At 37.8% G+C, this 12,753-nt stretch overlaps 1 protein-coding gene across 1 annotated transcript; it reads left to right on the top strand.

The window, feature by feature from the left end:
* Window positions 1–5,094: 5,094 nt before the first annotated feature.
* On the top strand, window positions 5,095–8,641 carry LOC134653853 (uncharacterized). Its single transcript, XM_063509217.1, has 4 exons — window positions 5,095–5,212; window positions 6,022–6,211; window positions 7,059–7,276; window positions 7,902–8,641. The coding sequence occupies exons 1-4, from the start codon at window positions 5,095–5,097 to the stop codon at window positions 8,639–8,641; spliced, it is 1,266 nt and encodes a 421-aa protein (XP_063365287.1).
* Window positions 8,642–12,753: the final 4,112 nt, after the last annotated feature.

The following is a 12,753-nucleotide window of genomic DNA, read 5'->3' as shown; positions in this document are numbered from 1 at the left end:
CATTTTATTCACAAGAATGGCAAAGTAATTTGATGCAAATTTTGAACGGTTTCCTCTGGTAGATTTAACTTGTGATGATTTTAGGAACAAATTAGGTACAAAAAAAACTAACTTATAAAATGAAACTAAAAACTAATACTAAATAAAATTTAAATAAATCTATAAAATTGGAACCCTTTGGCTCTGATTGTAGGTAATATTTTATATTTTTAATAGCGTTTAATTTAATACGCGACTTTTGGTAATTAATACATATTATGAATTAGGTCAATAACTACATATCTGGTACAAATATTATAGATAAGCAACTTTAACATTTGATTCGTCTGGTATTTGACTATAAAATCTGTGTCTGGCTGTGCGTCGAAAGTAAATACCTATAAAATACTTGGCTATAAAATTCAGAAAACATATTACATTAAACACTCGTGTATTAATATTAAAGCGCGTTTCATAATTTAGGTACTCTGTAATTCAACAATCAGCAGTAAAAGTATTACGTATCTATTAATAATGTTTGAATAATATATTCCAATTAGCTTTAAGCCTAAACTTAATTATCGCATGGATGGCTAGTATTAAGTATTTAATTATAAGCTGAGCATTAATAATAGTAGTTTATGCAACAGTGATATAATAAGGGTTCTTAAAATTCAAGGGTCGAAGTTACAAAACGAGACGTAGTCGAGTTTTGTAAAAAAAGACCCGAGAATTTTAAGAACCAATTATGAGCTGTTGCATACATTACTTTTTCTATGACAGCTGCAGCAACAAAAAAAAAAAAAAAAAAAAAAAAAAAAGAGATTATTAAAAAAAAAGAGATTATTAAAAAAAAAGAGTTGTTATTTAAAAAAAATTGAGTTATTATTTAAAAAAAAAAGAGTTATTATTTAAAAAAAAAGAGTTCTTATTTAAAAAAAAAAAAGAGTTATTATTGTAAATGAAAACATACCTCTTTCAATCAATATGATCGGAACTTGTATCTTTAAAAAAAATAAAGCAGTTGTATTATACTCATAAGATGACTGCTAGCAGTCATCTTATGAGCCTATAGACAAAGCATTCAAATGACATTGCTTTAGATATCACTGTCAGTCATTTAATTGACACATTTAAGTGCTGGAGTAGAAAAATAATATATTATTATGACGACCGCTAAATATTTTAAAAATAGGTATGCTTTTTAAACGCTGTTATTTTGAAGAAACAAAAACGCTTTATAAAAATTGATGCTATTTAAACGCTGTAATTTTGAAAAAAAAAAGCGGCCAAGTGCGAGTCGGAGTCGCCCATGAAGGGTTCCGTATTTAGGGGATTTATGACGTATTAAAAAAAAACTACTTACTAGATCTTGTTCAAACCAATTTTCGGTGGAAGTTTGCATGGTTATGTACATCATATATTTTTTTTTAGTTTTATCATTTTCATATTTTATCAGTTTTATCATTTCATATCATCAGTTACAGGGGGGGGGACACACATTTTACCACTTTGGAAGTGTCTCTAGAGCAAACTATTCAGTTTAGAAATAAATAATATTAGAAACCTCAATATCATTTTTGAAGACCTATCCATAGATACCCCACACGTATGGGTTTGATGAAAAAAAAATTTTTGAGTTTCAGTTCTAAGTATGGGGAACCCCGAAAAAAAATTTTTTTTTTTTCTATTTTTGTGTGAAAATCTTAATGCGGTTCACAGAATACATCTACTTACCAAGTTTCAACAGTATAGTTCTTATAGTTTCGGAAAAAAGTGGCTGTGACATACGGACGGACAGACGGACAGACAGACAGACATGACGAATCTATAAGGGTTCCGTTTTTTGCCATTTGGCTACGGAACCCTAAAAACTTGTATCACTTTGTACGACACGATGCAGGCGTTTATAAAGTGAAAGCAAGGAGCTCGATTGTGATCTCTCCCAATTTGATCTTATTTTGATACAACTTTGAAGATCGCTGACGCTGATTGGTGCATGCGAAACGAATGAAAAGACGGTATCGGACATATCGGTCATAAATGAAATAACCGCATACACTTTAGTAAAAAAAGCGGCGTTTATTGTCACAAGTAAGTCGCCCCCACAAACTCACGTGCATTAATATTAAATAGAAAACGCATAATGCCGAATTACATTGATACCTAATTATTTAATGACTAAGCTTTTAAACATTTCGGTTGCAAGCATTTTGAGTACAAATATAAATTCGCACTTTAAATGCTTCTATTGAATTCGTGGCATCGTTGCACGAAGGTACCTACTTAGTAATTGTTAACAACTGTAAGTACATTCCTACTCATAAAAACTCAATGACTAGTGCAGAATGCACTATGTATAATTGAGGTTAACGCCATCTAGCGTTAGCGTTAATTACTTGAAACCCCAAAGCACATCAACTGTTAGTACTCGAGTTATATTAATACCAGTTAGAGCAAAACTCACTAGATGGCATTTAAATCAATAAAGAAAAACTCAATGATATTACATGAAAAACTGTTACATGTTAAACGCCATCTAAATGAGTGGCCATCTAAATCTTACGGTCACGTGATCATCTTACGCTGTCTCGAGTTTAACATTTTTTCGCCACCTCAAAAAGTGTACAGCGCCGCTAAAGAAGTCTTCACTTCAAAAATGTTCCTTAGCTCGCCCCTTTTGTAGTTACCTACTTACAACAAAAATTATCAAAACAGAAATCAACCCTAAGCAACATTTTGCAAAGAAACGAAGGCAAACATAATTCGCGAAAAGTTCTTTGTTAAAGACGTCATGAAAAAGGTGCTAAAGTGTAATTATATAAACGGGCCCAACAAAGGCTTAAAAATTCTATTGCGTTCCTTTGAATGAAATTTCTTCCCTAAATAGGGTTGAGAAATACGGGACCTAAGTTAAATGAATCCCCTGTCACTTGAGAAGAGACTTTAACCCTCTAACTTTAAAGTCGATGTTCGTTTGGAAGTGGTTAAATGCTGTTAGATATTTCTTTTATAAAGCATAACTTGTAAGCAAAAACGTTGTAAAAGTTTGATAAAGTGTTTCGCAAGCAATTATACGATCCGTTAATTATGAAAGAGGTGTAATCCACGGGCTTTCACCTGTTTTAGCATTTATGTTGCAAAGAAAATATACCTGTAACAAGGTACTTTGAATAGAAATGTCTTGTAATGATGACCAATTCATTTTATGGAAGCAACATAACCCCTAGTGTAAATTTCATTCGGTAGCGTGACGAGCGTTCGCGTTTGCTTTGTCTATTTTTGTATGAGATTTTTAACAGCGCGTTGGAAACTCTAAATCACATACAAAATGACACTTAAGGTCTCTGCCCGCTACACCGTATCATACCATGACCGTGCTATGAACGTATCAAGCACGGAATGTAACGCGACACGGAATGTAATGTAACGTGATAGGTACGGTGTAGTGGGCAGAGACCTTTAACCTCTCAACTGCCTTGTCCCGTATCCGTCCCAGACAATTTGGACTGTATAATTACAACAGTTGAAAGTTGACAAGGGCGTTCGAGGGGTTAATGTAAACACGTAGGGGTACGGACGTAAAAATCTAGAATAGAATAAACGACGCAGCGATTAGAATGTTAACTGCATCGTTGCAGCAGAAAGAAATGGGCGACGTCACCGTCAAATTTCTCGTTTCTAGCACATGATTGGCGCGACAGTATCTCGCGGCGAGATAGACTACCCGTCCCTTATTAACATAGTTATAAAAAGACGGGTAGTCTATCTCGTCGCGAGATACTGTCGCGCCAATCATGTGCTAGGGGTGCTGCCGTTAACAGAATGTCACTTTTATTGTCGGTTGGCTTGCAAAACGCAAAATTAGTCAACTAGGCAAAGGCATTGCCATGTAATTGTCATTAAACTAGTAGTTCGCCCCGAACTGAGAACTCGCGGTTAACAAAAAAATATATAGCGATTGACTTTGTTGCACCTACTTAGGTACTCGTATAGTGCGACATAAAATAATAGAAAATAAATGAGGGCGCCACTTTCTACGTAACTGTCACATTTTTGACGTAAAATGCTTACACACGGCAACAATTTAGTATGGACATTTTTGAGTTCCATTTTATTTAATTTTTTCTACTATTTTATGTCGCTCTATAGGTGGCAATGGATCAAAGTTCGCGTGGATTTATTGCAAGGTCTGTGGAGCCCTTAACTTATTGATTTAAGCAAAGAGTAGTATGCATAATATAGTTGGCCAAGCAGATCTTGTCAGTAGAAAAAATGTAGGCACGAAGGGATATGGTCTCATAGAAAATTTGAGTTTCGCGCCTTTTTCTACTGACAAGATTTGCTTTTTTGCATCAATTTTGAAGCGCCATTTACAAGTTTAGCGTTAAGTAATATAAATGGCGCTATTTTTTCGAATAAAGGGCTTCGTATACGGCTGTCTCTCCCCTGGATTTAAGTCACCACCATAGAGATTAAAATAAACTGTATCTGTGCTAAGCCGAAATATTTCCTGTCAAATGTCAAATACATATATTATGTTTATTGTATTTTATTTTTATGTTGCTAATTATTTCAAAATGGTAAATCTAAAAACGATATTATAAAAGTGTAAGTCGAGCACTTTCATTTGATACTAAACTCGACCATGTTTCTTGCAAAAAAATGACCAGAATAGCAAGACCTCTCACAAACAGCTTTTTGGCCTTCTAAGCTCTTCTAGCTCAATAACCTCTTGATCGGGCCTGCTCATAATTTAATGACTAAAATATAATGCCCTCAACTACACGTTTACCCAATTTCATTTAAATTAGAACAAATTTACTTAAGTTATTGAGTATCAAACTATCTTCTGACAGTTCAGCTTAAAAACATCGAAATGCCGTGACGTGCCGCTAGCCAGCCGCGTGTTCAAAGTCGAATGTAAGAACTTCGCTTCGCTTCGCTCGCTCGTTCGAAAAGCTATTCGGTAGAGTAGAGGTACACCATTTCTTTAGTCCTTTTCCTAGTTAAGTTTTTTCGTAGTACAAGAGAAAGCGATTGATTTTACGGAATCAAAATCCACTCGTACTATGCTCAAAAATAAAATGACTCTTCTGTTTTAGCTTGTTAGCAATGTTGTCAACGCTGCAGAAGTTCGGGCTGCGCCACCACGACCTGCCGACGATGCTGTGGAACGCGGAGGTGCTCCTGCGCATCATGGCTCTAGATGTCGACGGCAGAAACAATAAACGTTAGATTTCCTCACAACTTTGCGAACAAATCTTTTGTTAAATATTTTGATTGCTTAAAGACGCCGGTTCGAATCCGGCCTTCACCACTGGAGGGCTTCGTCACTTTTTCTTTAATATTATGACATGTACCTATTTCAGTTTATAGTTAGATTTCCTTCTGCCACCTTTTCCTCATCTTAAGGGAAACGTTGCACGTAATTGCCATGAACTTCCAACCCCTCTGGGAAACTAGGCCTTATTGGGATTAAAGGATGACTCACACTAGTACGATCCGGGTCCGGGATAGAAAACATCACGTGATCACCGATCACCCGTCATAGAAAACTGTCGGAAACCTCGTCCCGGACCCGGACCTTTCTAGCCCGAGTCACCCTTAATGCACTGAGAACTTAGTCCTCGCTATTGATTTGAAAGCAAAATGTTTGACTTTTCCTCTACCACCATTAATACTTACAATTATTCCTTTAGTCAAGACCCCCGAAATACCTGGGCCACGATAAAACTGCTAGCGTCAGGTCATAATTAAGGCTTTAAGTCACATTTCAACATACTAATTACTACTTACTTATGTCTCCCTAGTACTAGGCACAGAAGATTCACTCTCTAACAAAACGCGTCTATTACGACAGATCTGACCGCTCCGTGGCGCAAGCGCGAGCAGTCGTCCGTTCCGTAGCGGTGCGCGGCAACTACTACGGCGAGACACCAAAACTGGTGTAGGCCGCATGTACTTGTAGCGACGCGACGAAATCGCGTAGTGAGCCACGCATGCCTATAAATATTTCATGACATAATTCACATTTCTCAGGAATCCCGATAATACTATACTTGACATCAGCCATTGTCCTGATTCTATACTTCTACACGTATCACCTATCCACGTACTGGTATATCTTCTGGCGAGGAGGCGGCGATATGCTCTTCATCATACTGCTGGTGTCGCTGGCTATCAGCAGCTCTATCGGTGTTGTGAAGCTTCTCTACATGTACTTGAATGGGTGAGAACTATATAGAACTATCTATACATCTTATAAAACAAAGTGAAAGACCATCTTCAAAGTCAAAGTCAAAATATACTTTATACATGTAGGCTAGGCATACAAACAAGCAATTATGAATAGTAACTAGTTATTACATAATATTATATTATCTATACTTAAATATCTTATAAGACAAAGTCCCACACCGGTTCTCGTCTGTCTGTCTGTATATGTTCGCGATAAACTCAAAAAGTACTGAACGCATTTTCATGCGGTTTTCACCTATCAAATAGAGTGATTCTTGAGGAAAGTTTAGCTGCATTTGTTAAGGTTTACCCGTGCGAAGCCGGGGTGGGTCGCTAGTTAACAATAAGCAGAAGCAACAATACATACGATAGGCTTAAAGATTTTCTCCATAATCAGCCAATAGGAGATAAAGCTTTTTTTTATAGGACATTTTACACAAATTGACTAAGCCCCACACACTAAGCTCAATAAAGCGTGACCATCCAAGTAAATTTTAGCCATGAAGAAATAAATAATCATTCCAATGTCTGTTAAATAGTTAGGTCTGCATATCAATAACACGGTTATTTTTTACCATTAGCAAAGCCATTAAAAAGCTTGTAGGTAAAAGCATTTTACAATAACTTTTTTTCATATTTTTTGAAGGATAGAATACGTATATACTTATAAATTTAATGTATAGTCGCCATCAGATAATATATATCGGAGCAGCCGAGGTGCACAAAAAATCTGAACATGCACTCTATCGACAATAGAGGCGTGTCCAGATATTTGTGAACACCTTGGCCGCTCCAATATATCTGATGGCAACTGTACTTATATCTACTTCTGTTTTCAGCACGAAGCTAAAGAAACTAGTATCGGAATATCTCGAATGTGACGCTGCATTGGCCCCCGACAGTCGGATGTTCAGAAATGTGGACGCAATTCTCAGGAGTGTAAAGAAACGAGCCATTATCTTTTGGTTGATCATTATTGGTAATGGCGTCGTATATGTTGGGGTTCCGCTTCTCAAGCCAGGACGGCATTTGACTGAAGATGAGCAAATTCTTCTTGGTAAGACCATAGACAGCACTATACCGCCATCCCCTTGACCAGCGCGTAACCGAATCGCTGCTTATTTTCGTAGTCGACATCTAGCGTCAAGTAGTGGATTTATCAGTACCGGTACTTGACACTTTTTGGTTACGCGCACGCTGGTCAAGGGGATTGGCGGTCTAGTGTTATTATTATTAGTCTTTGGTAAGACCATCTGCATCTGCATCTGCTAAATTATATCTGGAATATACGCTCCGCTCCAATAGTAGTACGACTTCATTTAAATGACCGATGGACGGTTATTAAGTTTAAGGATTAGAAATACAGTTAACTTCTAGCTACTCGGTAGTATTTTAAATTTCCTGTTTCTTGTGGTAGTACTTAGATTAGGTGTCTGTGTCACACATTCCGGTGACGTGATACTTCTCGTTAAATAGAAAAAAGTGCACAACGCCGCTAAAGAAGTTTTCACTTCAAAAAATCTTCGAAATTTCACTTCGTTCGTTCCAAATCCAAAATTATTTACAGCTGCTCTTCTTTAATACAGTGTCCTGAACCTGAACTACATTTAATTCCAAATAGGTACTTCACCAGTGATAACCGTGACCGTATTGTATCCAAAATAATTTCTTAATATTTCTAGGTCTAGAGCCGATGTATGAATCTCCAAACTTCGAGCTGGCTAACATAGCCCTATTCGCCGGCGTGTTCCTCACCGTCTACGCGCCGGCCAACATCACCGGTTTCATCATCATCATCGTCGGCTACTCCGAAGCGCAAATGCTGGCCCTCAGCCAGGAGCTACTTCATCTTTGGGACGATGCGCAAACTCACTATAAACAGATCCAGCCTGGTTCTACAGACGGTCCAAGTTGCTCTAACGGTATTTCCAGAGAGCTTGAGGCTATGAAAAGGGAAAAAGTGCGTAAGGTTAATATTTATGTCAAACATCGTTTAGTGAGCATTATGCAAAGCCACGCAACTAATATAAACCTTATCAACCAAGTCGAAAGCATCTTCAAAAGCGCTATAGCTATAGAATTTGCTCTGCTATCCTGTGGTCTTATAGCTGAGTTGTTGGGAGGTTTAGAGAACACGTACATGGAGGTGCCTTTTGCGTTGGTGCAAGTGTCTATGGATTGTATTACTGGGCAGAGGCTGATGGACGCGAATAAAGCGTTCGAAGACGCGGTATATGCTTGTAAATGGGAGTACTTTGATGTGAGGAACAGGAAGTTGGTGCTGGTGATGTTGCAGAATGCGCAGAAGACGCTGTGTCTGTCGGCGGGCGGACTGGCGAGCCTCAGTTACACGTCGCTGATGTCGGTGATCAAGTCGATATACTCGGCTTATACCGCTCTACGGTCTACTATGAATAAATAGGTATCAGTGAAATATCAAAAATAATCCCAATTTTCTCTAAAATGTTCATGATTGGTGCCGTTATATTATCTATCTATGTCTCCGGCGAAGCACCGTAAATAAAGCGGCATTCCGCAGTTGGACACACAATTTCACGGGCGACCGAGCGCCGGAGATGGCCACTTACCGAACCATTGTGAGCTGCTAATAGGGTTAAAATGGGGCAAAGAAACCCGCTGGTGGCGATCACTGCTCCCGGCTCTCTTGATGCACGATTGCAGCTCTTTTATACAAAATTTAAACACACCTAGTTAGATTGTTTAGTTTAGTGTATAGGTTATGGAAGGCATGGCAAAGCACGACGAGCTGTGGTTGGACCACCTTAAGCAGAAACGAATTCGCAGAGCTGCTGGACCACCCCGAGTCAATACACATCTGTGATCGATGCGGCAAGAAATGGCGATCGGCCATTGGTCTATATTAGTCATCGCAGTCGATGTAGGCTCTAAAGACTACCTCCTTAAAATACATCTTTAGTAGCTGCAACTATCATCTACAAAGATGCTATGGCCAATGATGATATACGCACGGCTGGGTACAATCCGCATCGATTAGATATTGAAGGCCAAAGTGGCCAAATATATCGTAACACATTCCACGGGCTGTCCCGTACAAACACATTTTATTTCATGTACCTATTCGAACTTTTTTTTAGGCGTTTAAATCTGATGACTAATTTTCTGGTAATTTTTACACTTCCGTACCCAAAAAGTATAAACGGGACCCTATTACTAAGACTCCACTGTCCGTCTGTCTGTCTGTCACCAGGCTGTATCTTATGAACCGCGATAGCTAAACAGTTGAAATTCTCACTGATGATGTTTTCTGTTGCCACTATAACAACAAATACTAAAAAGTACGGAACCCTCGGTGGGCGACTCCGACTCGCACATGTCCTGTTTTTTTGACCATTTGTCAGGGAAAGTGAAACTCGTATATCTACAAATCTTCACATAATTCGTGTTTGTACGAGACAACTGTAGACAACTTCATGGAATGCTCCAAATGAGAATCTTTTTCGATATATTTGGCCACTTCGGCCATATTGGCTAAAATAAACAGCGCTATTTGCAACAATAATAAGACACGCATCTATTTTAATTTACATATCTCTCGTTGAAAATACCCATAAAGCTTGGAAGAAACACAGAAAAACAAAATAATAATAATTTAATGTTCACATTTCTTCGTTAACCCATTCCCCAGTTGTAAGACTGAGAGCCCGATTCATATCTAACAACTTGTCATGGTTTTGATCTTATTTTGATACGAACTTGTATATCGGTCACGCTGATTAGTGCATGCGAAATGAAGTGTAATTCGTGCGCGAGAATTTAGTGTAATAGAGACGTAAAGTCTAAGAAAAAAAGGTGCCTCTTAGTTTGACATCCAAAACGGCGCTGTACTGTGCCACATGTTTTGCGGTCACTGAATTGTCTAACGTCAACTTTTGACAATCAGAGTTTATCGCAAAATGTATGGAGCTGTACAGCGCCATCTCGTTTACTTGTCAAATTCGAAGCATATATGAAACTGTCTTAGATTTTACGCATCTTACACAATCAATGTATCTTTGACCAAGACGATCGTCGAAATCGTATCAAAACCATACCAAATTATTACATTGGAATCGACCTGTGAGTCAACTTATGAATTTACGCTTCAGCTTCAGTGGTGACGCTTTTATTACCGAATTAAGATGAAGCACGGAGGTTTTCCCGAAAATATCTGAGAACAACGGCGATTTCCTTGTTGTATTGATTTGGTGGTGCAACCACTGATAATTGCCACGCTAAAGAAGAAGAGTCGGGAAATGTATGGGATCCAATACATTCTACGACTCTTCTCTTTCAGCACAGACAGCCATATTCGAACTTTAAGATACGTCAAATATTAGATATCGAAACGATATGGATTGGATAAGTCAGTGTCAAACAAGTGTCAAAAGTGACGTTTCTTCAAACAAAAACGTCACTTTTGACACTGACATAGGTATCTTGGTGATGTCTAATAGTTATCTAATAGATATCTAGTTCAAAATCCGGATAGGGCCCTCTAAATGAAGTTTGCAAAAGGGAACCCATCACTTATACGTTTAGAATTAATATGTACATACTTAACATACTATGTTTTATAGTATTTAATTTTATTATAAGTAGTTTTATATATAGGTATATAAAGTTTATTTGTGACTTAAATAGTTTAAGTTTTATAGTTTAGTTATCTTGATTAATAAACTTTCATTTCCTTTCCACTTAGATATGTTTTTATATCAATAAATAACATTTTTGTGACCATCAATATTTTTTAGGGTTCCGTATCCAAAGGGTAAAAAACGGGACCCTATTACTAAGACTTCGCTGTCCGTCCGTCTATCACCAGGCTGTATCTTATGAACCGCGATAGCTAGACAGTTGAAATTTTCACAAATGATGTATCTCTGTCTCTAAATATTTAAGGGGGGGCATACAACAAACACGATTTTTTTGCTCTATTTTTTGTTGATGGTGCGGAACCCTCCGTGCGTGAGTCCGACTCGCGCTTGGCCGGTTTTATTTAATATTAGCTTTAGGCCGTGCAAAATAAACAGCCTATACCTAAACAGCTGCAAATCATTTATTCACTGGTGTCATTTTATAATTACTATCGTGGCAGCAGGCGCCACACAACTGTTCCTTTTACATAATGCAGTAGTTACGGAATATTGTGCATTTTTTTGCCGTAAATAATAAATTATAATTAACTGCTATGTGGTTTGATTACCGATCGTAGGCGAGTTAAAATCTCAGGGAAACTTAGTAAGTACAAAAAATCTCTGTTTGTAGTCACTTTTCGCTACATACGGATATTCGTATGTTACTCGTATTGGGTACGCTGTACGCTTTAGCGCGTAGCACGCGCTGGCAGTTGAGAGCTTAAACCTAGTTCGGACTACGTTAGTAATTTAGTCGAGTGGCGAGTATTACGTGTCCGAACACCAAAAATTTTGTCGAGTAGATTAGTCAGTGAATTAGTCGAGTGGATCCATTTTGTTCTATTTTTTCTGGAGAGTAAGCCTCCCCCCCACCACTCTCGCTCTCTTAAATTCTATTATCTCTACTCGACTAAATGTTTGATGCTCAGACGTTTAGTAACTAAAATACTCGCCACTTGACTAAATTAATATAGTCCGAACAAGCCTTTCATTTTCTACTCACTTAACTCGCTCGTCTGTAGTGCGAACGATTTTTGGTCAGTTGACCGATTTTAGTTAGGTAACTAAAATACTCGCTACTCGATTAATTTCTAAAAACGTAGTCCGAACTTAGGCTTTAGTGAGTCATATGCGTCCGACAACCAAAAGTAATAGCAAAAAATAAGTATACATATATCCATTTTTTTTTTAGGTCTGATTTAGCCGGCGCGCGAACTCGCATGCGATTTTAGTTACATTGCGGACTGTTGGTTACGTCCAATTCAACCGACCGATCAAAACCCGCAATGTAATGAAACTCGCATGCGAGTTCTCGCATCGTCTAAATGAGCCCTTTAAGTTCCGCTTTCAGCTTTCATCTCGTCCACGTCCTTTGGTCAACGCGACAATGGGTATAAATGCACAATCACGGCTGCAAGAGACACAGCGTTAAACGACGTCGATTCTAATTGGCTTGCCTATTTCATTGCAGTTCTGCAAGTGCCAAAGGCAATTCGTGCTCCTGGTAAATTTAGCCCACTACTTCTTGCCCAATATTCTTAAAAGTAGTAGTAGTAGTAATTATCTTTTAATGTTAATAGCCTGCCTACACAATTGCATTAGGCAAATTGTAAAGATAGGTTAATTAACTTAAAAAAAACTCTTTCGCAATAAGTTCGTTACCCAGAGAATGTCTGGAACAGATCACTCTTAATTAGGTGATAAAACCGCTCATTGTACTACCTATACTGGCTATACTTTTAAGATAATAATATTTTATATTAATAGCTAGGTAACGGAACAATACAGAATGATTTATTTTTTTCGCGATCACGGGGTAGGCCCTATATTTAGTAAAAGTTGTTAAGTACTCTCAGTATATTTTTTCTTCTTCTTCTTC

This window comes from Cydia amplana, chromosome 14 (genome assembly GCF_948474715.1).
Source record: "Cydia amplana chromosome 14, ilCydAmpl1.1, whole genome shotgun sequence".
In the NCBI taxonomy this organism is placed as follows: Eukaryota; Metazoa; Arthropoda; class Insecta; order Lepidoptera; family Tortricidae; genus Cydia; species Cydia amplana.
The sequence above is the reverse complement of the archived record's forward strand: the minus strand, read 5'-3'. Positions and strand labels throughout refer to the sequence as shown.